The sequence below is a fragment of the Dermacentor albipictus genome, chromosome 7 (genome assembly GCF_038994185.2).
Source record: "Dermacentor albipictus isolate Rhodes 1998 colony chromosome 7, USDA_Dalb.pri_finalv2, whole genome shotgun sequence".
NCBI lineage: Eukaryota > Metazoa > Arthropoda > Arachnida > Ixodida > Ixodidae > Dermacentor > Dermacentor albipictus.
In genome coordinates, this window is record NC_091827.1 from 55,613,958 (window position 1) to 55,637,868 (window position 23,911).

The following is a 23,911-nucleotide window of genomic DNA, read 5'->3' on the forward strand; positions in this document are numbered from 1 at the left end:
CGATTCAGCGTGGTCTTGCGGGATACAGCGCGTCTGCGCAGGGCGCTGATGGAGGCGACGAGTATCTTCAGTTTCCAACGTGTCCTCGGCTTTATCGACGTGCTATGACGCAGTTTTGAATTAGGAAGGAACAGCGCCAACTAAGACGATCACGAGAGAGAGAACGACACAGGACAAGCGCTTGTCCTGTGTCGTTCTCCCTCTCGTGATCGTCTTAGTTGGCGCTGTTCCTTCCTAATTCAAGTATGCACCATCGAGCCCAAATGAATGTTGTCCTGAACTATGACAGAGTTTTTTTAGCGTGCTCTCACGGGACCTAGCGTTGCCGAGCAGTCTGCTCTTGGTGCCACTCGTACAAGCATACTTAAGGACGCCACGAGTTCCTCGCCTACATTTGTCAAGTAATATTTGCGGCTGGTCGGCGTGCTTCCAAATGCTACGCAGTTTTTGTGCAGGTTTGTGCCGTTCTATTTCCTGTTTTCTTACTCTTTGACTTCGTAGCCGTGGCTGCTGCCACCACTACGTTATTGTGCGTGCCGCAATGCCTCGCAATGCTGAGCATGCTGAGCGACTTTATGTTTTTGAAGGTCTGTTCAGTGGTAGGCTTGTGTGTAGCCAATAGCCCTGTATCTAAGTGCCCTGACAAGCTGCGAGAACTTGGCTTTGACCAATCCACGGCGTTGACGGAAAGTTTTGAGCACCTGAACAATGTATTTTGATGACAGGAGGGCGAAACAGGGTGAGTTGATGCTATAAACCACGCACTCACCGCAAGAAATGAAGCGTTGCAAAGAAGGTCGCCAGCCTAAAACAGTTTTCTCAACGGAATAATGAATGCAAAGATGAAAGGTAACGCAAAATGAACATTGCGTTGCAATTTTGAAGACCATTGGCGATGCTATCGACTGCCTTATTTGTCGCTCTGACTTGGACGTTGTCGATCTAGTAGCCACAAAAGCCAAGAAAAAGAATATTATTGCTCACTTTTGTTGCCGTGAGAAGACGATCGTCTTCGTTCGTAAGGTCCGCAAGGCCCGCTTAGAACAGTGGTCAAATTGCTGTGGCGAACAAGCGCTTGTTTGCAGGAGCACTGCAGCTCTTAAGATAGGAGCTGGCAGTTTATCTGGACGGACAACTGCTAGATTGACTCGTCAGACTACGAGCAGTAGAGTGCTTCTTATAAAGTCCGAGATCGACCTCCGTGTTTTCAACTAAGTTGCATGTCGCTCATCCAACAGCCTTTTTAATTTTTTTTCTGGTTCCTTGTTCTCTGCGAATCTACCATATCAAGACTTTCTCTGCTGTCGAGTTCATTTCTTTGTTTTACGACGCGACAGACATCTCTCTGTAATTCACTTCAATGCCTGCAGCCTGCGAACGAATATAGATATCATTACTGATTTCTGTCACTCAACGAAGCATTCTTTTTTAGTCATATCTGCATCTGAAACCTGGCTTTCTGATCACGATGCTAGTCTCTATGGGTTTCCATTGATTTGTGCTGTCACAGTGCATCTGGTGCTCATGGAGGGCCATCGAATTTTAATTCTCTTGACATCAATCACGCTCGTAGACTAGATCTTTCCATTGTCATTTTATATTGCGAATCAATTTCGGTGCAAATCGAACAGCTTTGCTTCACATATAATCGAACGAATATAATTCTCGCTAGAATTTATCGCTCTCCTTCGTCACCACTTCCTGAATTAATATCAGCCTTTCACACCGTTCTGAACAGTTTCTTTAGAAAAAAAATTTTTAGCTGAAGATATCAACAATTTATAAGATTATAATTCGAGTAGCATCGCTGCGTATATTCATTGTCTTTCAGGGTAGGAATTTGAGAGCATCATTGACTCCCACAGTAGATGTAGCACGCATAGGGCTCACACTCTTCTAGATCTTGCTTTCTCTAACTTTAACCCTCAGGCGTCTGGCGTATTTGATGTTGATATTACCGATTATTATCAAGTTTGACAGTAGTGTAGCACATCATTATTGCTATTCAGTAGTGTAGCATTAACACATCATTTCATATACGAAACTTTGATCAAAAAATAGTTACACATGCTATTTCTCAATGCAACTGGTCTTTAATGAAAGCTCTGATCCACAACAGGCGCTGAATGTTTTCTGAACTTCTTTTTATTAAGCTACTTCTTCTAGCCCTTCTACGGCTGTACGTAAAAGAAATGCCAAAAAGCTTAAGAACCCTTGCACATCTCCTGCTGTTTTAACCAGCCTCAGAAAAAGAATAATCTCTACAAAAAAGTGAAGAGGCAACCCTTTATTGCCCCTTGCCACTTCGCTATGAACGTTAGTGCAACCTACTGAACTGTTAACTAAAAGAGGCCAAGAAACGTTACGATCACAGTGAATTCATAAAAAATATGACCTTGAAAACAGTTGCAACTGTAAAATGAATATTTAAATTTGCCTCGTCTGAGCTCGTCTATAATGAAAATACAAATCTTTACAAATCTTTAGGAAAAGTTAAAGAAGAAGCAACTATAAATTATAGGCCTATATCAGTTCTCTCTTCATTAAGTAAGGTAAGTGAACATTTATCAAACGCCTGATAATTACCCAACGAATTTTAATATTCAACAACTTTGCCAGTTTCGCATTCGCCAAAGAAGCTCCACCACCATGCTTTACTTTCTTTAACTCACTTCATGAAACATTCAAACATTCAATTTTTCAAGTTCTTTTTTTGTATTTAACTAAAGCCGTTCGCACGATCGATCACTCTGTCCTATTCAGCATCAACAATTCAGCAAGCTTGATTCTTAGGGTGGTACCGGTCCCACCTTAAAGTTCTTGAAGATTTATTTGCTTAATGCAGAGTACGTGGTCTTCACTGGTGGCTCTTATTTAAACATTAAATCAGCGAGTGTCGTCTTTTCTTGGGTGTCTTCACTGTGTGCGTGTCAGTGCGATGCTTCACCAACAAGGTATGATGATTCATAAGTGCTACTTGTTTTCTGGTTTCTGGTTTTCTTACCCATGTAATTTTAATCCTTATATTTTTTATCATTGGTCTCCCTACATTTTTCGAACTATCAGTCCCTAGACTGTAAAATTATTCTTGCATGATCGGTACCGTTACCCTTACGCTAACAATATATTCTGATATTCTGAAAAAGTTCTAAAGAAGTTTATCAAGCTGACTGACTGTTTGTTGCAAGCCAACAGGCCACATGTCACAAATCTTTATGAACAGCTGTTTTATAGGTATTCAAATTTGGTTGGCCGTTCGCACTGCGCATTACATGATTCTTTCTTCTTTCAATCATGTGTAGCTGCGCTACAGTTATCATCTGCTGAAGGTGGAAGGTCGCTTAAACTACGTCCCGGGCTGCCCTGAAGTGTTCCAGACGCTGCTGCGCATTGACTTTCAGAATATGTGCCGAGCGCATCAAGATATGCAACAACATATTTCGTTTGCGCCGATACTAGGGCGTCGCATAGCGCAAATGTTCTTTCGCACTCGGCCTGCCCTTGCCTTTCACGCTAACCTACAAGCAAGGGACCATGTGGCGTGCTTCAGGTATTTTTCAGCCAAACGGCATAACCCTTAGCCACCGCTTCTAAACGGCCTACGTACCTTGGCTTCTTGAAATCTCAGTCATTTTTCAGATCTTCACACGGGCACTGCAATTTTGCGTGCAAACTTCGAAGGAACTCCCCCAATGTGTGAAGCTATCTTACTAAACATTAATTTCAAGACTGTACTCATCCCGGCGAACTCCTTGCAGTGGGTAAGCGCCATTGCTTGTATCCATGAATGTGATGAAGGGCTCGGTGCGTCTTAGATAGCACACATGAAATAATTTATCGCGGCTTTCTGGACTGCTTGAAAGCCGTGCTTCTTATTATACCCTACAGCGAATATTAAAGAAATACATGTCATTAGGTGTCAGTGGAATCTGAATTTTACTGCTACGTCCTTATGATGATGATAGCGAGCCTTGTAGATCTGGAATGTTATTGTTACCTGATTGGATTTGTCGGAAAGGAATTGTTTACGCAAACAATTCATGCAGGTTGACACCATTCTACAATAAATGGCGGGGAGAAATTAAACGTCCATGATTGGCTACAGTGTAGATGTTAGACGTGATGGAAACCTGAGCGGCTGTAATCCCATTGTGCATGTCACACAACGGGCCGCATGCACTGCGCGCAAGCATCGCACACAATGTCATAGTTGCTCTAAGCTGCGCAAGGGTACTCCACTTATGATTCACCCAAAGCATGTTCGACTCATACTGGAATTTCGATGCCTCTTGTTCTATGGTCAGCGAGTGTGTACAAGGTTGCCCTTTTCTGGTATTGAGTATTATTTACCCTTGTCTTACTTCCGTTCTGTGACAGTTGACATCTGCTGCTGTATAATACTTTCTATTCGTGCAGAAAGATTTGTGTTTACATCTTCTTTTCTTTATTTTTATTGCATTTAGGCATTTTGCACTCTCAGGCAGTGAGGAGCAGCCAACCGGACGATTATTCGTGTTAACCTATCTGCCTTTCTTCTGTAATATTTTCTTCGCATATTCTCGCATTCCTCTCACGTGCTCTCTTGCCCTCTCTGTTCTGCCGACTCCTTGGTTCATGACCTCTAGTGGGTAAAAGGCATTGTTCCTAGACCAAACAAACTAACTTTAGGAACAAGCAAGCAAGTGAGTGGCCACTCTCCCAAAGCCGATGAAAAAGAAGACATAGGAAAATCCACGCGCCATGGTTCTCCGGGTGCTGCCGGGAGCTGCTGCCCGTAGCCGTTGTCGGGGGCTTTCTACCTGGAGCTCCTGTTTATAGCGGCCACGCGCATTGAAGCTCTTCGCGCGGCACCCCATCGTGCACCTCTGCTAGAACCGGTGAGTCTGGACGCTGGCATGATTTCGCCATCACGCTATGCATATTCCCCATATGAAACTGGTGCAGCACGCTTTGTAAGTGAAAGCGTCTCGCATTGCGTTATTGGACACCGTAGCCGCGACGCCATCTTGCTTATGTTGGTTCTGAGATAATGAATTACCGCACCAATCAACGTGTTTATTTCTGAAAGAGAGAAGCAGAAAATTACGGATTAAAAACTGCAGGTTACAGCTTGACCGAGCTCAAGTCCCATATAATTTGGCGGCGTCTGCGAACAAGCTTGTATCGACACGCAACGACATGAGATTAGAAAAGAAGTCAAGTATTGCGAGCAGAAAACAAAGCTTTATGAGAAATACGAGAGGAACATTGCATTAATCGAGTAAAATGTGTATTCTGGTAACTTATGCCGGAAAGCTTAAAAAAGAATATTCTACGGATGGATTGATTTCACATTTTGTGCTGTTAACGCATTCCAATAGACTAGCCGGCAGAAACGACAGACATATCAAGATGAAACCACAAGGGTAACTCTAAAGGCTCTATTCAAAGATACGAGACGAAGAAAGTACAATAAAATGGTAGTCACTACAGTACATGCATGTTGCCCTGAGCCGGAATCGTTCACGTTGAAGAATGCGTCAAATACGCCCTATGGATATGCTTGAGGGATGCCACGTCATCGCAGTTTCTACAAGCTTCATAACTGCGCATGAGGACGTTAACGTTAAACCGGCAAGCTCATGTAACAGCGGGCATTTGGTAGTGTTATCAATTACTAATAAGAATGAGAGTGTCACCACTAATAAGGATGTTTGATCAATCGATTATTAATGTTTCGTGCCCAGGAACAGCCCTTAGGTCCAATGTGAAGAATATTAATATTTCGACAATAATATCATGAAGGCCAACCACATTGCAAACTTAGCAGCCAGCTCAATCGAAGGCACTCACTTTGGGAGGTGTGACCAATATTGCTTTGAATGCTCCCGCTGGCCCAACAAGCGGAAGGCAGTGACAGAGTAGCCACATAGTGTCCGTCGCTGCATTGGCCTTCTGCATTTCATTGTTTCGAGCAAATATGAGATTGCCGCCTGTAAGGGCTGGGGTATGGAGTATTGCCTGCCGCCTACATCCTTAAGGCTCCCACTTTAGCTGGACAACAACGGTACACATTGACGGCAATGACATAATCAGCGTTCGGTGATCCCATGCATTAAGCGAGCTGAATTGTTATGAGTTTTGGTGATAAAACGAACATGGGTGTGCTAAATATAAGGGATTCACCCTACTGAAAAAATCCCGTATTCCCGAAACCCCCATACCTAGTACCATCATATAACAAATGGGGGAGGGGGACTATGAGTTTGTATCGGATCTGGATAAATATCTTCCAGCGTACTGCGCTAATCATTATCAGTAGTAGTTTATCTTTATGTAACCTGTAAGACGAAGGCTGCTCGTAGTTATCTCCTATTACCCTTCTCTTGCGCTAGCTGATTCAAACATGAGCACGCAAATTTCATAATTCGCATTTCGATAACTTGAATACTATTTCTGAGCATGCATTGAATAGCAGTGAATAATGCTTTCGAGTGCGGCTGGCTTAGCAGACCTCTTTGAGGAATTGACATCCAATGTCTGGGATACTACTGCTCTTTGTGAGGCTCGAAGAATAGGGATTCTTACACAGTACTGTCTAAAAGCCACGTGCTCTGTTAGGAGGTCTTCCAGTTAAAAGAAAATCCGTAGTAGAACTTCTAATTCCCATATCACACTCAATTCTGCTAGAACCAAATTTTCATAGCACAAGGGTAACGCATAAGTCGAACAACCAAAGAAAAAGAAAGTAATTGAAACTCCTGCTGTTAAGGTGTCATCATTTTTTCTGTGATGCGCGCAGATTTAATGGAGACGAACACAAGGCACGAAAACAAGGCACGAAGGCAAGCACAGGCTTCAAACTACTGTTGTTTCTATTGAAGTAACATTTATAGGTACAGAAACACCATCCATCCCTGCATGCGCACGACCTCGCGTCGATCGATCACTGCGGGTACATGCGCGTGCAATGATACAGCCTGATTTTACAATATGCTTTCTTGTTTTGTTTTTTTTTTACATCTGTCTTTGTTCTTTTGGATTTATGGATTTCTTTGGGCTTCTGTAAGCGCTAGATTTCACATTACGTTAAATCACGGTATTTGTAAGTTCATGCTAGCGCTTTCGTCTTCTTTATTGCGGTCTCCGTTAAATTGTCGCGTTTCGCACAGAAACGAAGTGACACTGCCATCTAGCGGAATGAGTTAATGTAATAAGGTTTTCCCCCCTTATTTACATGTGCACCAGCGCATCTTTCTGAGCTGTTAGAAGAAACGACTGCTAATTAATCGGTGAGAATCGGCGGTGTTCGCAGGCTCAGCAAGGCGTCTTTGCAGATGCAATGTGGCCAAATACATATCCTCAAGTTTATGCAAAAATGAAGAGTTCATTGTTTGGGTTTGGTGTCCTGCGCTTGCGCGTTTAGCTTGGGTGATCGCAGCAGTCTTGTCCTTTCGTTGCTTCTGCGCACAGATTTTAGCATGCCTTGAGCCGTGTGCTTTTTCTCGCAAGACAAAATCTCGAGCATGGAGAACAGCAGTGAGCCAGAGTATGAAAGCCCACCGGGCTCGGACCCGGGTAGTGATTCGGAAGGCTACAACGCCAACATCACAGCTGCTACAATCGCTGGACCTGGCTACGCTGGCCCCATCTCAGCCGAACCCAATGACCAGCTGGTGCCCGTAGGAGCGGACCAGCGGAACCAGAACGAAGACAGCTCAGTTTCCGACCCTGGACCGCCGTCCGAGGTTAGTCCATACATAACTTTGTTTTCTTGATACATTGTGGTAAAAACTTCTTATTGTATACATCACTCGACGGAGCCGAAATTTTGTACGTCGACCTGGTGTCAGATTGCCTTGATAGAATAAAGCGTAAAGGCGTTGGCAGGCTGCTCGTGACAACAGTGCCCGATTGTGCTTGAAAGAGTTCGATGTGGTTTGTAACGAGGGCTGATCTCACTGGCGGTGTAACAAAACCTGTGGGTAGGTCGATCTCAATATTACTGCACGATACGCATTTTCGCAAGGCTTTTATTCCAACCACATTATACGGACCAATGCTATCTTCGAGATGTATGGATGTATGTACTCGGCGAAGCAGCTAGCGCAGTGAAAGTGACGGAACAGGTAAGGAAGACAAGTGGTAAGGTGTAAAGTTCAGAGGAGGAGTGGCGGAGATTACCTGCGTGTCCTGCGATCGCGGCTATTGGAGAAGTGGCATTTAGCACAGTGCTCTTTTCGAAGCTGTTTCTAACAAAGTTTCGTCAATGCATAGTCATCGAATGTCAGTGCGCCACAATCCTGCCTCAGCTGCAGCATGAAGACCTGTGATTTGGGGGTGGGGGGCATGTGATCGGTGATTGTAGCAGAACAAGTACCATAAGAAAATGGGCTAGCCTATTACTGATGCCGGAGGAACAGCGGGAAATTGTACCTACGTACAGCGCGAGTAAATTGCAGCGCTGGCATCAAACATACAATTTAGAAGTGGCCTTAGGTATAAGGCTACCAATTAGTGTCAGCATAACACGGTGGTCAGGCAGAAGTAGCTGCTTTGACAGAGAGAGACAAGCTCTTTTGTTGAGAAAAGCTTCTTGCTGGGCAGTTATAGCTGCTACGCCACAAAACACGAATGGCAACAACAAACCAGGAAAAAGCGCTTGTTCTGTCTCAGTCATTTTGTATTGTGGCGCACACGCACACACGTGCAGACGCATGCATTCACACAATGTCTTAAAATGAAGTGTGGCGTGAAATCTTCAATGCGAAGCCTCCGTTGCCTCATTCTTGGTGCATTGCGGTACATAGGTAGGCTCCTATCTCGCCTCGCTTTAATTTCGACGCATTTCTTGCCTCATTTTTGATACTTCGAAGTAGGTAGGTGGGTAGCTTCCTCTTTCGCTTTAATAAAGAAGAAATAACCTGTGACCGATGTTGGAATCGAACCTCTCCCGTGGAGCACAGCAACCCAGTGATCTTATTACTAGGACACGGTCGCTTTTTTCATTGCCATGGTAACTATATGGACAGTGTGGGCGCATTTCTGCCGTTCGCGTCGCCGGCGCCGTGAGGCGCCGTATGAAGTCCAAGCGCGGTAGAACCGTCGCCGCGCGCCGTATGCTTTATGTGCGAGCACCCGCCGTGGTTGCTCAGTGGCTGTGGTGTTGGGCTGCTGAGCACGAGGTCGCGGGATCGAATCCCGGCCACGGCGGCCGCATTTCGATGGGGGCGAAATGCGAAAACACCCGTGTACTTAGATTTAGGTGCACGTTAAAGAACCCCAGGTGGTCAAAATTTCCGGAGTCCTCCACTACGGCGTGCCTCATAATCAGAAAGTGGTTTTGGCACGTAAAACCCCAAATATTATATTATTTATGTGCGAGTGAAAGCGTGCGAGGGTGAGCCGGCCAACGCGGCTCAATCTCGTGTTTGCGAGCGAGGAAGGAGAGATAGTGATCTCAGGAAAGGAAGGACGCTTGGTTCTGCAACCCGTCAGGGAGCACGGCGAAGCGTCATCAGGGGAGAGGGAATGGGTAGTGAAAGATGATAGAGAAAGAGGGAGGATGTGGCCTAATAGACTCCACTATGCGCGACAGGTGGCAGTCCTCAGTAAAGTTGCCAGCGTTGTAGCGGGCGCTTATAGGGTGTCTATTCCCGCGGAACTTATAAACTCCAGCAGGCTTCGCAGCGCAGGGAGCTGTGGACACACTGGGGAACAGCAGGTCAGTCTCTGTGGCCGCTGGAAGGCCGTGGCGTCTGTAGGTGTTGATCACTGTGGAGCGTTCCTGCGCCAAGGATGGGCAAGCACAGAGAAGGTGCTCCACAGTCTCTGCATCCCCGCACCTCTAGCAGGCAGGCGACGTGGCGCGGCCCTTGGCGTACAGCCGAGGAAGGAAGCGCGCCCTTTCCTGTCGCACCGAGGCACGGGGGCGAGCCTAGGGAGGGGGGGGGGGGGGGCGTTCTTTTCGTGCGGCTGCAGCTTATGGCGCGGCCATGCGGGCCTCTCACCTTGAAAGCCATCTGCGACGTGGCCAAAGTGGTCGCCCGCGCGGGCCTCATCCTCAAAGGTATCTGCGATGTTTTCCGAGTGCGCGTGTGCCGGTAGCTTCGTATGCGCTGTGCTTTTGACGCTTCGTTCGCGTAGAAGCGAGAGAATGCACGAAGGTCAATTCGCTTGCTTCTGCCGCGATTCCCCACTCCGGCATTTTGACAGCGAGTTTACGCGCTCCTCGAGCGATGCGTGTTCATGCGTACCTGTGCGCGCGTGACACCGTGCTTGTTAATTCAGTTAAAACGCGTTGGCGGGCTAGTTGGTTCGAATTCATTATAGAATGAGTAAGCGCGACTGGACCAGGACGTAAAAAGAAACTGTCACACGCAGCCGGCACTGTCGCTGCCTCTTTGTTTTTTCTAAGCTATCCTTGTTAGTTAATTAATAAGCGAATATTTACAAGTTTATCCGGCCGAGGAAAATACTATGACGTTTCGTATAGATATCTGTTCATTTGCTTTGTAATCTGTCCGTGGCATTTCGAGCGAAACTGCAGCTTTCTTATTATCTCGTATGTGCCAGCGCTCACAAACTGAAAACAAGAGCACAGGATCCCATTGCGTCAGCTCCTGCCGTAAGCCGTAAGCCGTAAGCTCCTGTTTGCCGACATGTTATCAGTATTTCGGCACGTGTAACAAACGTTTCAATATGGGAACCCACTCAGGTACGCACTTCTGCACCTTCGGCACTTCAACAATAGTGGACACAGATTTGCAAAATTATTCGCCAACAGGTCTAACATTAATATCTGTATTGTGCACAGTTGTACGACGTTTCCATATGCTGTGTAGGCCCAGGAGAGTAACAAGACCCTATGACACGTCATTCCTCTTTTTAACGGTGAAATAACAGGTTCCATGCGGACTTAATGTCTTCAACTGTGTCCGGTTTCGTGCATAATCAATAATGAGTACGTCAAAGAACAAATATACCTATATCGTGTAACCATACTTAACGAGTAAGTTTGCTGTGTGCAGGTGAAAAAAAAAACAGGTTCTAACATTTAGCACTACGAGCATTCGTCTACCGCGTATTAAAATATTTCCTCGGCCTGCAACTTATATTTTGCCGTACAATGGCGTAAGAAATAACACATATATGAGTCCTTTGTACAGTTTCTCCCGTGACACCTCATTCAAATATTGCAAAAAATAATTTTAAAAACGCGCCGAAAAGAAACAGAAAGTTGAAACCATTTCCTTTCGATGTGACTAATGGCCCTTGACCACACGCCGAAGACACAACAAATTCCCGTAGCGCTCTACCAAACCTCAGTCGAATCTGTAGTTCTGGGAAATGTGTCATTTACACCTCGGAGAAAAGCAAAAAAACTAAAGAGCTGTCCTAAAAACAGACTCGCTAAACCAAGCCCACCATCACAGAGTCTCTTGAAAGACTTGCACGGCTTGTTTTTCTCCATGCGGAGCAAAACTGAAGACCGCGAATATTCTGTGCATTCCTCGTACTTTGAACCTGCTTCAATGCAAACGTGTTACATACGACCCCCCCCCCCCCGCCCCCCTCATAGCTTGCTTACGTTATATAAGTTGCAAGTAGTCGCCCTGCGAAAACTGACTTTTCCCAACAATTCTATTTTCTTGACTTCTCACGTAACAACTGTTTCTTTTTGAATAAGGCTCCTTGCTGCAGTAACACTCCAGGGGCACACCAAAGTATTTTATTGGCGTTGCTTTTCATTTATTGTTCATAAATACCCTAGTTGTGACGACCCATTTCTCCTGCAGAACCTCAAGGCACTTGTCTCAGTTTACTGCATTGTAGCTTCCTTAGCAAAAGCGTTCTACAGCATTGGTACTATGCAATATTACTTTCATAATCAATATATAAAACTGCAATGTCATCTTTGTTAGCAAGAAGATTGAAGTCGGCTTTATATATGTGAATACCGCGTAATGCATTATTCATCTAATTAGGCACAGACAAAAGGCTCAATATGGGGATTGATCATTTGTTTAATTTTTCGAAATTTCTAAACATCGTGTGTTACCGATAATATATTTCTGCTCCTAAGATGGAATATCGAGAGAGGCTGGAGTTAGTTTCACAAAAAATCGAAAGGCATATCCAACTAATGAAGAAATATTCCCAAATAACTTCTTGATCAATTATTTTACGGCACAAATTGAAATTTAAGAATCTAACTGGTGAGCTCGCACGGCGAATCCAGCGTAAGCTATCCTCATACCTTCGCTAATTACCTTGCCTGCATTCAGGTAATCCTGTAACGACAGAAGTAAATTGGACGGCACGTGGTTGAATGCCTTCTCATGGTCAACTTGCGCCATGACGACACTGAATTGCGTCAAAGCTTCAAGGATTGATAGCGTTATGTGTATAATTGTCATTATTATTCTTACCTGTATGGGTTTGGTATGGGAAAACTACATCTTTCGTTACTCTCTGAAATATGTTAGCCCATACTTCTATCGTTTGAAATCCAACTCTTTGAAACAGTCGGCACACGTTTCACCTGCCGCTTTCTCTTCCTGTTTTCTTGTGGCAGCGTGCGTATTGCTGTCCCGGGTTAGACAGCACTATCTCGGAGGCCGGCCCTCTTTTACCAGCACCGTGCACCGTAGCTGCTCACGCTACGTAGAAACTGTGTGACGTTGTACCGACTTCATAAGCTCCCACGGTAGTCATGTTCTAACATTCCTTAGCCAGAGTTCAAATGTCATTGTAATTTTAGCATAAAACACATAACATATAGTCGTTCGTATACGTGCGATTATAGAACGTGTAATGGCTGATGAGTTCACAATTCGTGTTTCGATTATGCTCGTCCACTACCCGTGCATAACCCAACAATCGTCATGTCGTAAGCGTTCGTCGAACTACCGATGTAGATATGCCATTGCTGCCATACAACGTCATAGCGCTGTTATCGTCACAAACACACACACACACGCACACGCACACACACACACACACACACACACACACACACACACACACACACACACACACACACACACACGCAAACGCACACGCACACGCACACGCACACGCACACGCACACGCACACACGCACACACGCACGTACACACACACACACACACGCACACACACACACACACTGTGTGTGTGTCCAAACAATGCTGGGTAGCTGTGTACTGTGCCCACGGAATCAAAAGCCTCAATTTTTCGCTAACTATTGCGCACGCTTTCGCTTCCATCGGCTGCAGTTCGTGTCACATCGATGTAATTTTGGCACGCACACTTAGATCTGTCTCCGCGTCATCTTTCGTGACCAGGTTCCTATAGCGACATGACATATGGTTCTATCCAGAAGTTTGCTCATATGCAAGGCTCTACTAAATGCTTCCTGCCGCGTTTCATTCCGTGAGCCCTGTAATAGCAAGATGCTTCGCATCACATCGAAGCCCACACTGCGTGGGATTCGATGTTCATATGCACTTCTCCGTGTGTTTGAATATCCACCATGAATAGCAAACCTATTATTAATAAAAATGAGTGACAAATGACTAACGGCTCTTCAGCAAAATTTTTTAATAGTGTGGTCTGAAAGGCGTATTTGCAACATTTTCTATTGAAAAATGCATATGTCCTATAACTCCCATATCCGAAAAGCCAATGTCAAAGATATGGGTTCCCATATAAAAACAATTTTTTTCCGTAGGACATATGATGTTATTAGATATAGGAGACTTGGGAAATACGGTTTTTATTTTTCAGTAGGGTTCCCATAGTTATACCAAACCTATTTCAATGTTCCTGCTTGTACATATGCTGGCTTCTTCTGCGAAGGCTTTAGTGATATATAGAAGTGGCCCTTTTCACACAAACGGATAGTTCCTTCGGAAACATGCTTTGAGCTGTGGCTACCATGTGGCGACGGGTGATACGAAGTGTTCAGTCGCAAAATAACAAAAATCGACTAAATATCTTCTAAACTTCTAATTCCGGTAGTTTCATCACAGTTGGTAAATTGAACCGGCCTCTACGTACCGACTATCTGTAAAATCTGGATCTGAAAAAAAATGGATTACCAGCGGCACTGCGGCCCAGGAGTCGACCATCAGAGCATGGGAAACTGAAACAAGGAGGTGGAAGATGGCGCGTAGCCGCGCTCGCCAGGGTGACATTCTGCTTACGTCACACAACGGTGGGTAGCAAGCGCGTTGCCGCTCATCGCTCCACGAGTTTGCTCGGCTACGCTCAGCGAATTAGTAGCCATACGTCGCCCCAACATTACTGGGAATCATAACGTCCGGTAGAAACATACGCTGACTTCAAAACGTTACTTTGTTGGCAATTATATTTCGATATGTTGTCAAAGGTTCACGTATATGTGCTCTTATTTTTGCTGGCGTTTTTTTCCAATCGTGTGCACAAATGTGTCCGCTCAGTTGAAAAATCCGGACTAAAGTTTAGTTAGGGGTTTTACGTGCCAAAACGATTTTCTTATTATGAAGCACGCCGTAGTGGGAAATTTGGACCACCTCGGGTTTTTTAACGTGCACAAAAATATAAGAACATGCGTGTTTTCGCCCCTATTGAAATGCGGCCGCCATGGCTGGGATTCGATCCCGCAACCTCGCGCTTAGCAGCCCAACACCATAGCCACTAAGCAACCATGGTGGGTGCGGACTAAAACAAAATGGGGCTGGAAGGGTTTAGAAACTGACGCTTTACTGATTACAGCAACGATGGTTGATGCTCACAATATTGACCTATTATGAGAACAAATGAAAAAGTGGCTTATTGAAGATGCACATTGTGAAAATAACACCGGATGAGAAAAGGTAGTACAGGTGTCCTTGTTTTTACCGGGCTGTCTCTCGGGCTTCTAAAGTAAACCTGTCGGTTCACTTAATTTACAGTTGTTAAAAAAAGCGTCCGAATACGCAATTGGGGCAAATTGATTTGCCTTATATATCAGCAAGTTTCTACAGAGCAAACAAATAAACCTTTCTTTCTTTTCCCTAAACTACTTCCAGGTGGATGCATTGAATGCCCGCAACTTCCTCGTGGAGGAGACCCTGCTGTCGGCGCTCACTTACCAGCCTCGACCCAGCGATGTCTTCACCGTCAGCTACCCCAAGTGTGGCTCGGCGCTTCTGAACTTCTTGGTGTTCGGTATCTTGAACCGCGGCCAACCGAGCAATGACTTTGCGGAGTTCGTGTCCCGCTCTCCGTATCTGGAGTGGATGGGCATCAAGTCGGTGCTGGAAATGCGCAGGCCAGGCACCATCAAGACTCACCTGCCTTTCGACAAACAGCCGTACAGCCCGCAGGCCAAGTGAGTTCATTCGTTTCGAAGCACAGACGACATTAGGCATAGTAGTAAAGAGCTTATCACACGCAAAGAGATCTTACATATAGGCAGAAAGAGAGAGAGAGAGATGACGTTGACTAGCTGATTTATTAGTCCCATCGTGTGCCTTTCGTGCTTCTATCATGAAGAATTACAATTACAATCCGAATTACAATTCGACTACGACGCGATGCCGTATTTAAGGCTCCGCATTTAGGGTTCCGAATTAATTTTCGGCAGCTAGGGTTACTTTGCGAAAGGTCCAGGTCTCAGCGAACAATAATTTTTGCACGACTGCAATACGCAGCCATAGCGACTGGCAGTAGAATCGGAGACCCGGTGCTAAGCACATAAATACTGTAGCCATTGAATCACCATGGAGGAGATTGTGTGAACACACATCAATGAAAGTAAACACGCGGCATAGCTAGCTGTCTTTTCATTCCTATATCGGAAGCGTGGACCTTAAATATTTATATCAGTAGTCGAGAGAAATAATATATGCGCGTAGCATTAGCTAACCACGTATGGCTGACATTATGCAGTTAACACGCCGTACTTCGCTCATGTTTTCAGGTGGAATATCTGATGATAATCAATGGAAAATCTTCAAACTCTGTCAATGCAGGTTGTATAATAAGCGCTGAATTAATATTTACGAAGTGAACTTCCAATAGAGTATTAATTATCATTAGAATTCAGTCACATGCTGCAGCCATAGGACCCCTGATAATATTACACGTGTCGTTCTTTCATTGGCTATGCAAACGAACGGATATATAGCAGAAAAGTGCTCTCTAAATGAAATACGCCTTGTGGCAGCAAGTGTTGCAAAGATGCATGTACGTAAGGACCAATAAACTAAAAAGGAAAAAAACATAATTATCCCGTGCACTATGAGAATCAATGTTATGCCAAGCATTTCGCGGGTACCTGGCTATCTAGTATTGCTTGGGATTCCGCAAACCATTAGCAGACGAACCAACGTGTCTGTAAATTGTATAGTTGTGTGTGTGGGGCCATGAGCGTAGGTGTTTGTGATTACAGCAGCATGATGACGACCACGTTGAGGACGATCGTATAGAAGCAAAACCGTATCCAGCTTACGACATGAGAGCTTATGACAATACGATTGTTTGGTTCTATGTGGGCAGTTCACGAGCTTTAGCGAGATAAACGTGGATTGGGAAGTCATCAGCAAGTACATCAGCAATTACCTATGACTATACCATGTCTATGACTCTGCTATGACTGTGCACATCCTACATGTACATAAATCTCATGCTTCACGCGCCTCGTGAACTACTGACTACGTGGGAAAACAAAACGCGCTAAGTCCGACCTTCAAGTTATGAGCTAGCTTTGCGCGGTTCTTAGCTCATGTTTACCAGTAGAAAGGGGGCGGAAACGTAATAATGTGGCTTCCAGATTACTGCGTTATTCATTACCTGCCTGGTTGATCGTACATGCATGTCTAAACGCACTGCTGAAACTTTGTTTCCATGTGTTCGTCATCTTGCTTTTTTTTTTCTCTTGCGACGTCTTTGCTGCTGCGACTGGGTGATTTAGTCAGCCAAGCCGTGAGTCCACAGATCTTTGTAAATCACGTGAACTGAGTAATGGGACGCGCTTCTGCGATGTCCGTTCTTGCGTTTCGACCACTGCGCACCCTTACAGGTACATCTACATGGCTAGAAATCCTTTTGACTGCTGCGCCGCCTACTACATGCACATGAAGAACATGCCCCTGGCCCGTCCCGAGGCAGCCAACTTCGACGCATTCTTCGATGCCTTTATCGAGGGAAAGGTCATTTACGGCGACTACTTCGACCACATCCTCTCCTGGTAATAGATTGGCATTGTATAGCGCTCTACGAAAAAAAGCTGGAGTTGTCGCCTTATTTAGCGCAGTACATTTTAACACGACGCAAGCGCTATTTATTCCCTATTCAGATTGTGTACATGTACATATATGTTCGTGCAGAGCCCCGCTCAGGGAAATTCCAGTCAAGAGGCAGTTCATTGAGGATATAGAATGCACAGAACAAGCTCTACACATTCATCAGACAGTCCTTCATGATAGTATACCACGAAAGGGTACAGCTGAGCAAGATTTATTAGCCATAGTGAAACACTAATAAAAAAAAGTTATTTAAGAAATCGAGGAAGCTCGAGGCGCTTTTTCACAGTGAACCTAATTTTTAAGCAGTGCCTGTGGCAGGCTGCACTATTCAAATCACTGAGCTTGATTGCTCGAAGAGTCTAACAAGTACTGCATAAGAAATCGTAGTGTATATCTAAATGAAAAGGGAAATTTCGGTAATGAACTTTTTACCGAATTATTTGGGCGGCCTATTACAAGCTGCGAATAGGAACCCATAAGTTCTCGAGCCGCATGCTCTTAGAACAATCTTCAGTTTATCCTCACCTTTAAGAGAGGTACTGCCAAAGCTGCCGTGAACTTCAGTCTTTGTCCAATTACCTTTTTCAAACCAAATGATTTTCTTATACGTTGCACGCAGCAAAAAAAATCAACGTCAAATAATTCAGTCGCACACTATGGAGATGCGTATTTTGAAACTGGTGTCCTCCTCAGAACTTATTACGAGTGAATGTACTCTGCGAACGCTCCGGCTACGACTGGTAAATTGCAACAACATGAATTTCTTGGCAATATTGAGTATGCTTAGAAGAAGACCACACGTTTACGTTGTGACATTAGTATTCTTTAAGTCCTTTTTTTTTGTTGTGACCTATTCCTCTTCTCTAAACAAAAAAATTGTGTGCCCATTCCCTTTCGGACATAATTTATTACGATAATCATCTCTAGAATGATGTTTCTTTTCCGAGCCAACTTGTACATAATCTCGTATTCAGTACTGGCGCACAGTACGTTTTCCCTTTCATAGCTGTAATTTGTTTTCAAAGTCCTTTATTAAAAGATACCAACAATAAGAACCACCTGTCACCCCCTTTCACCTCAGTCACAGCCTTCTAGGCGGGCATTATAAACTATACTGGCAAAAATTATAATATATAATTATAAATTATAAATTATACGGGCACAAATTATAATGTTTAATTCTGCTCTCCTCGTTGGCTATTGCCTGTCGCTGATATTGCAGTAATTTTCCAAAATTAACTAATTACTGTATTTTATGTACTTGTGCCTAAAGATCGTACATATTCTGCGATTTGGGTATTTGTTTACTTTGAATTTGAAAAGTGGAGTGTAAGGTCCTTTTTCGCGATTGTTATGTATTCCTTTTGCTACGTGATTGCTCCAAGGAAACCGCTATGTTGCTTATTTGCATGGGCTTTCTTTCTGCTCATTTCTTTTTTGCGGCTTTCTGTGCTTGCCTTATGCTTTCGTGATATATACGGCGAAGTATATAGTTTAAAATATAATTAGTGTTTTTAAAGCGAAAGCCTTAACTGCCTCCATGGGTCGAAAAGGCCATTATCGGGCGTTATGAAAAATAATCACCGTCCGGCGTTATGGCATGAATATTCAGTGGCACCAAAATCAATCCTGCAACCACTGATGGTCCAACCCAGGACCATTGGTGGGAGTCGAATCCACGATCCTTGGTATTTACGCATATTAACGAACAGTTAATTGAGATACACCTTATAAGCCACTCGAACCTACGACCTTTGCTGGGAGTCGAACCCAGGACATTTGGTGTTAATTAGGCCAATGGTATTAAGACACTAGAATCCAGGACATTTGGAGGGACTCCAACCCTCGATTTAGATGGGATCGAAATTCAATGGCACCAAAATATATATTGCCACCATTGATGGTCGAATCCACGATTATTGGTGTTAGGGAGAATTAAGGCGCAGCTAATTAAGATAGTTTATAAGGTACTCGAGCTAACGAATTTAGCGGAGAGTCGAACCACGAACTGAACTATTGATTAGGCGAAGTTAATTAAGGCACTCGAACCCACAAACGTTGGTCGGAGTCCAAATTCAATGGCACCAAAATTAATGGTGCCACCATTGCTGGTAGGACTTTCGAACTTTGGTGGTACCAAAATTGAATTGCACAATTGATAGCGCCATCACTGATGGTCGAACTCACGACCACTGGGGGAAGTTGAAGCCATGACCTTTGGTGTTAATTAAGGCGAAGGTATTCAGGTTGCAGATAATTGGGACATAATTAAGGCACTAGAACTCACGACCTTTGACCTTTGGTTGAAGGAAACAACAGGAAGTAACAACGCATTCAAATGAGGATGTCAAGTAATCTAATAAACGTCTCGCGAGAGCGCAGGCTATCGCCTTCATCCTCTTTAGCGAGTGCTAGAGTCAGTGCCAACGTCTTCTTTTTTAATTCTCAATTAAGCAGTTTAATGTCCGAAGCAAAGTATACATAGATTTCAATTCGCTCGAGCTACTTGTTCTCCGTAGTTACTGCAAAAAATAAACGCTGACATTTCTCTTCGCCCTAGTGTCATGTCATGCTCAGTAGAAAACTCATGGGATGGTTTGTCGTTATATTTAGATGAGATGTTTGCTTTCGCTATTAGGCTTACGATGCCACCGGAAGCCCCGAAAGTTCTCCGACTGGTACTCAGCTGGTGGCGCCACAGCATTCAATGCCCCCAGAAACGGCGTATTCAAACCAGATACTGTACGCTTTAAATTAATTAATTAATTACATTATGGGGCTTTACGTGCCAAAACCACTTTCTGATTATAAAGTACGCTGTAGTGGAGGACTTTATGGGGCTTTTCATGCCAAAACCACTTTCTGATTATAAAGCACGCTGTAGTGGAGGACTCCGGAAATTTCGACCACCTGGAATTCTTTAACGTGCACCTAAACCTAAGTACATGGGTGTTTTCGCATTTCGCCCCCATCGAAATGCGGCCGTCGTGGCTTGGATTCGATCCGGCCACCTCGTGCTCAGCAGCCCAACACCATAGCCACTGAACAACCACGGCGGGTACTGTACGCTTTGGTTAAAACGCTCGCCGCGCGCTACGTTTGCGTATTTTCACTTGCGTACGACTGTGCTTAATCGCGTGGCAGTAGATTTTTTTCGCTACTCGTTTTCCCTACGTTGCGTTCATGTGATTGCCCCACACCACGACATAACAGCGACGGGATTGGCCTCTCACGTCGCTCTTTGTTGTCGCTTAAAAACTGCGTGCATGTGGTTTCCTCTTTACGCGTGCAATGCTATAGGTGTTCGCTGTTCTAAGTGTCCCCGAATTGTTATCGCTTCGTCACAATTCTCCTGCTTCTCACGCGTCATCATGCCACAGACATTCGTGTTGCCATCGTCGGATTATCGGGCTATGGAGTTGGGAAAATTTTACAGATAGTACTACAGGTCAACATGACCAGTAGGATATTGTAAATTAATATACGTATTTGATCACCACCAACACTGACAGTAGAACCCAAACTCCCAGAGAATCACACTTTTGGGAACCGGGTGTGCTAAGCAGTCTCAACAGACGTAAAATGTGCGCTAAGGACTTCTTTTGTTTGTGTGTATGGTGCGGAAGACACGGAATCTCAGATGCAGTGCCTTCTATGCAGGTATTTCGGAGGCCACCACAAGCAATCCACTCACTCAGCCTAGCTGATATTCCTTATGTGGCCGTGGTTCACAGGGGGCCTTTAAGCGTGGCATTCATCTTAGTATTCCATTTGGAAAGTAGGCTTTTCGCTGTTTAGAATGTCATTCAATGAAATCTTGCCTTTATCTCACTGCCGTCATTGACATACTTTCTCCTCGTGTCCGCGTATCGTTATGGCTTTCATTGTGGCCGTGGTGCTTTTACCGTGACTGTAATGTGGTTATTCTTGTTATCGCTGAGTCTCATGAATGCTGCGTAGTTGCAGAATGTTGGCGACAATGGTGGAAGTAACTTGTTTACCAGCAAATCAGTTCAGAGCTGGGATATTTGCTGAATTGTGAGTGTATAAAAATTTACTTAAGAAACATTAATTTACTGGTAAGGTATTCTCACAGTTTTCTCGTACTGGCTTCTCACCCTTCCCATGAAGGTACGAGCGAAGACACGACCAGAACGTGCTCTTCATCACCTACGAGGATGTCAAGAGTGACCCAGGGGCTTGGACCATCCGCATCGCCGATTTCATCGACCAGCTCTTCGCCAGGGAACTTCGTGACGATCCCGCTCTTCTCTCGAATGTGTTGAAAATCGCCAGTGCCAACAGCATGACCACGACGTGCAACCAGGGAATGCGATCAATACTGGCTGATGAACTAGCTATGGCTGTCGGGAGAGAACCCATAACCCCCGCAGAGTTCTACAAGAGCATATTTGCGGAGGCGCTGGAGATTACCGAGGGCTCCGACTTTACGCGGAAGCCAATCTGCGGCAGGTGGAAGGAGCTCTTCAAGCCGGAACAAGTGCAAAGAATGAAGGAGTGGATTGCCCAGAAGACGGCTGGAAGTGACGTGCTCAGCATCTGGAGCAACAGCGAGCTGCCTTGAGTGAATCTAGGCTAGCTTTAGCACGAAAAAAATTACGTCGTCGGAAATTTCAAATCATGGAATCGTTTGAACTGAGGGCCGAAACCTTGACTGGGACGGGTGCACGTTGAAAAAAAGTGCTGGGGAGAACGCGAATGATTGAGATGCCTTTCGTATTTTGAATAAACATCTTGCTGCCGAAATAACGGAAAATGCGAAACCCCCGCAGTAAAGAGCGCGTAATGCGGGACCTTGAGGTAGGATATATTGAAACATGTGTGTTACAAGCCTGTCGTGACATGTTAGGGTAGCACTGCAAATTCCAATGAACTAGCTATAAGGTGCACCAAACACTGTGCACAATTATTTCAAGTTGAAAATTACGTAGATAGATAGGAACGTCATATTCGTCGGCGAAACTAAGCTTACGTCTGAAAGGGAACCATTTATCCACTTCATTAAATCACTTTCTTTCACTGAAGGTGCCATTGGGACTCTGATTTCTTGGTTACTTACTACGTTTCGTTATTGGTGTACACCTGCTGTCACATTTTCGAGAATTATTACATTGACTTGAACGCGCAATTTTCATCTTGTTGCATTAACTACACTGGGTATGTCTCCCGGTTTTCAGCAAGATATAATACCTGGCTCGCGACATCCCTACCCCTATATATGAATTGATTGAACGGAACGAGAGAGACCTCATGTGTTCCAATGTTCTTTTCTGTTATATACCGAATACGCGTTCGAAACTCGGCCAGATGGAAGTATCATGGTGGGGAGCTCCAGGTTTCATGAGCGTAATGATTTCAAAGATTAAACTTTTTAAGTTCTAGGGTTTTACGCCTCCGAAAATGAAAAGGGATTCATGATGTCTGCATTTTGTTGTTTTCCTGTTCATGTTGTTCGTAACTTGTATGACAATACTATTTCTGCATTCATCTCAATTTTTTCGCCGCAGTGCGAAGTAACTTTGTATAGATAGTCCCATTTATCCACATATTGTTTATATTTTTTTGTTCTTCCAATACATCTGTTCATCTTGTACTTGTGCACGCATTGCTACGTGATGCCAAAGAAACCAATAAGGGACACAGACCTAGTCAAGCCGATTTTATGGCTTTTTGTCTGTGCCCCTGCTATCTGTACGTTGTATAGATACGAATAAAAGTTCAAAGTTCAAAGTTCAATCACAACATGACTATCACGCAGGTCTTGCTGGGAGGCTATGGAATAATTTTCACAACCTCGTCTGTTTTACGTTTACCTACATCTACATACTCGAGCGTTTTTGCATTTCGCCTCCATCTAAATGCGGCTGCTGTGGACGACTTCCAACCCACTACTCCTAGCTCAACAGCGCGAGGCCATAGGAACGTCACTCACATCTACCCCAGCAGAAAGGATGTCCCGTCGCCCACTTTGCCGATGGGCAAATCTGTGGGATGTATTCTATGGCAATAACTTTCGGCGATGTGACATTCGGCCTGCACTTATTGGCTGGTTGAGCAAAACCGGTTGAGCTGATTGGTTGGTTCGGCACTGCGTCATACACAGGCGATAGTATCGCCGAAAGTGATCGTCCGAGGATACATCCCCATATCCGCACGTGTGATGCTACGGCAATGATATTAGACGTATACTTTTCTTTATCTGAACTGCCTTACTAGAAAACAAACTATTCACTTGAAAAGGTAGTTTATTCGTGCATAAATACTCAATCCCAATAAACTCAACAAAGAGACAGATATGGAAACACAAGGAAATCATTGAAAAAAAAATCACCTAATGAACGGAACATCAGCAATGGAAAAATGAAGGTAAGGCAACGTACACATGCCCAACGTATTCATCTTTGGCGACCAAAAACTTATTCAATGGCAAACTACTAGCTGCCGGAGAATGAGCTACAAATGTGTATTGTGTGCGAAAAAGTTGTGGATTTTCACTGCACATTTTCAAACTTTTGTCAAGTAGCGTGTACTAAGTACTTTGTTAGTAAGGACATTGTGAACAGAAAGAGGCAGTTTATTTCATCCTATAGAGTGTGCAACATCATGCATTGTTCATGGTTAAAATTCGTGACGGTCACAACATTCATCATCATCAT

The 23,911-nt window shown here is 44.4% G+C and overlaps 1 protein-coding gene across 3 annotated transcripts; it reads left to right on the forward strand.

Annotated features, from left to right (window-relative positions):
- The first annotated feature begins 4,699 nt into the window (after positions 1 to 4,699).
- Positions 4,700 to 22,279, forward strand: LOC135906763 (sulfotransferase 1B1-like). 3 transcript variants are annotated; one of them, XM_065438339.1, is made up of 5 exons: positions 4,703 to 4,877; positions 7,453 to 7,727; positions 15,015 to 15,316; positions 17,009 to 17,176; positions 21,366 to 22,279. In XM_065438339.1, exons 2-5 carry the CDS (start codon positions 7,506 to 7,508, stop codon positions 21,817 to 21,819), a joined length of 1,146 nt encoding a protein of 381 aa, XP_065294411.1. In that variant the 5' UTR covers positions 4,703 to 4,877; positions 7,453 to 7,505; the 3' UTR covers positions 21,820 to 22,279. The 3 variants fall into 3 exon arrangements, with proteins under 3 accessions (XP_065294412.1, XP_065294411.1, XP_065294410.1); XM_065438338.1 differs by having other exon boundaries at positions 4,704 to 4,877; positions 7,492 to 7,727; XM_065438340.1 differs by lacking the exon at positions 17,009 to 17,176 and having other exon boundaries at positions 4,700 to 4,877; positions 7,492 to 7,727.
- The last annotated feature ends 1,632 nt before the right edge of the window (positions 22,280 to 23,911 follow it).

Bases quoted from the DNA above. Each gene is read 5' to 3' on its own strand.
- LOC135906763 (XM_065438339.1), top strand. From the start codon at position 7,506: ATGGAGAACAGCAGTGAGCCAGAGTATGAAAGCCCACCGGGCTCGGAC. The intron at 7,728-15,014 runs GTTAGTCCATAC...AACTACTTCCAG, and splicing joins ACCCTGGACCGCCGTCCGAG to GTGGATGCATTGAATGCCCG. The intron at 15,317-17,008 runs GTGAGTTCATTC...GCACCCTTACAG, and splicing joins CCGTACAGCCCGCAGGCCAA to GTACATCTACATGGCTAGAA.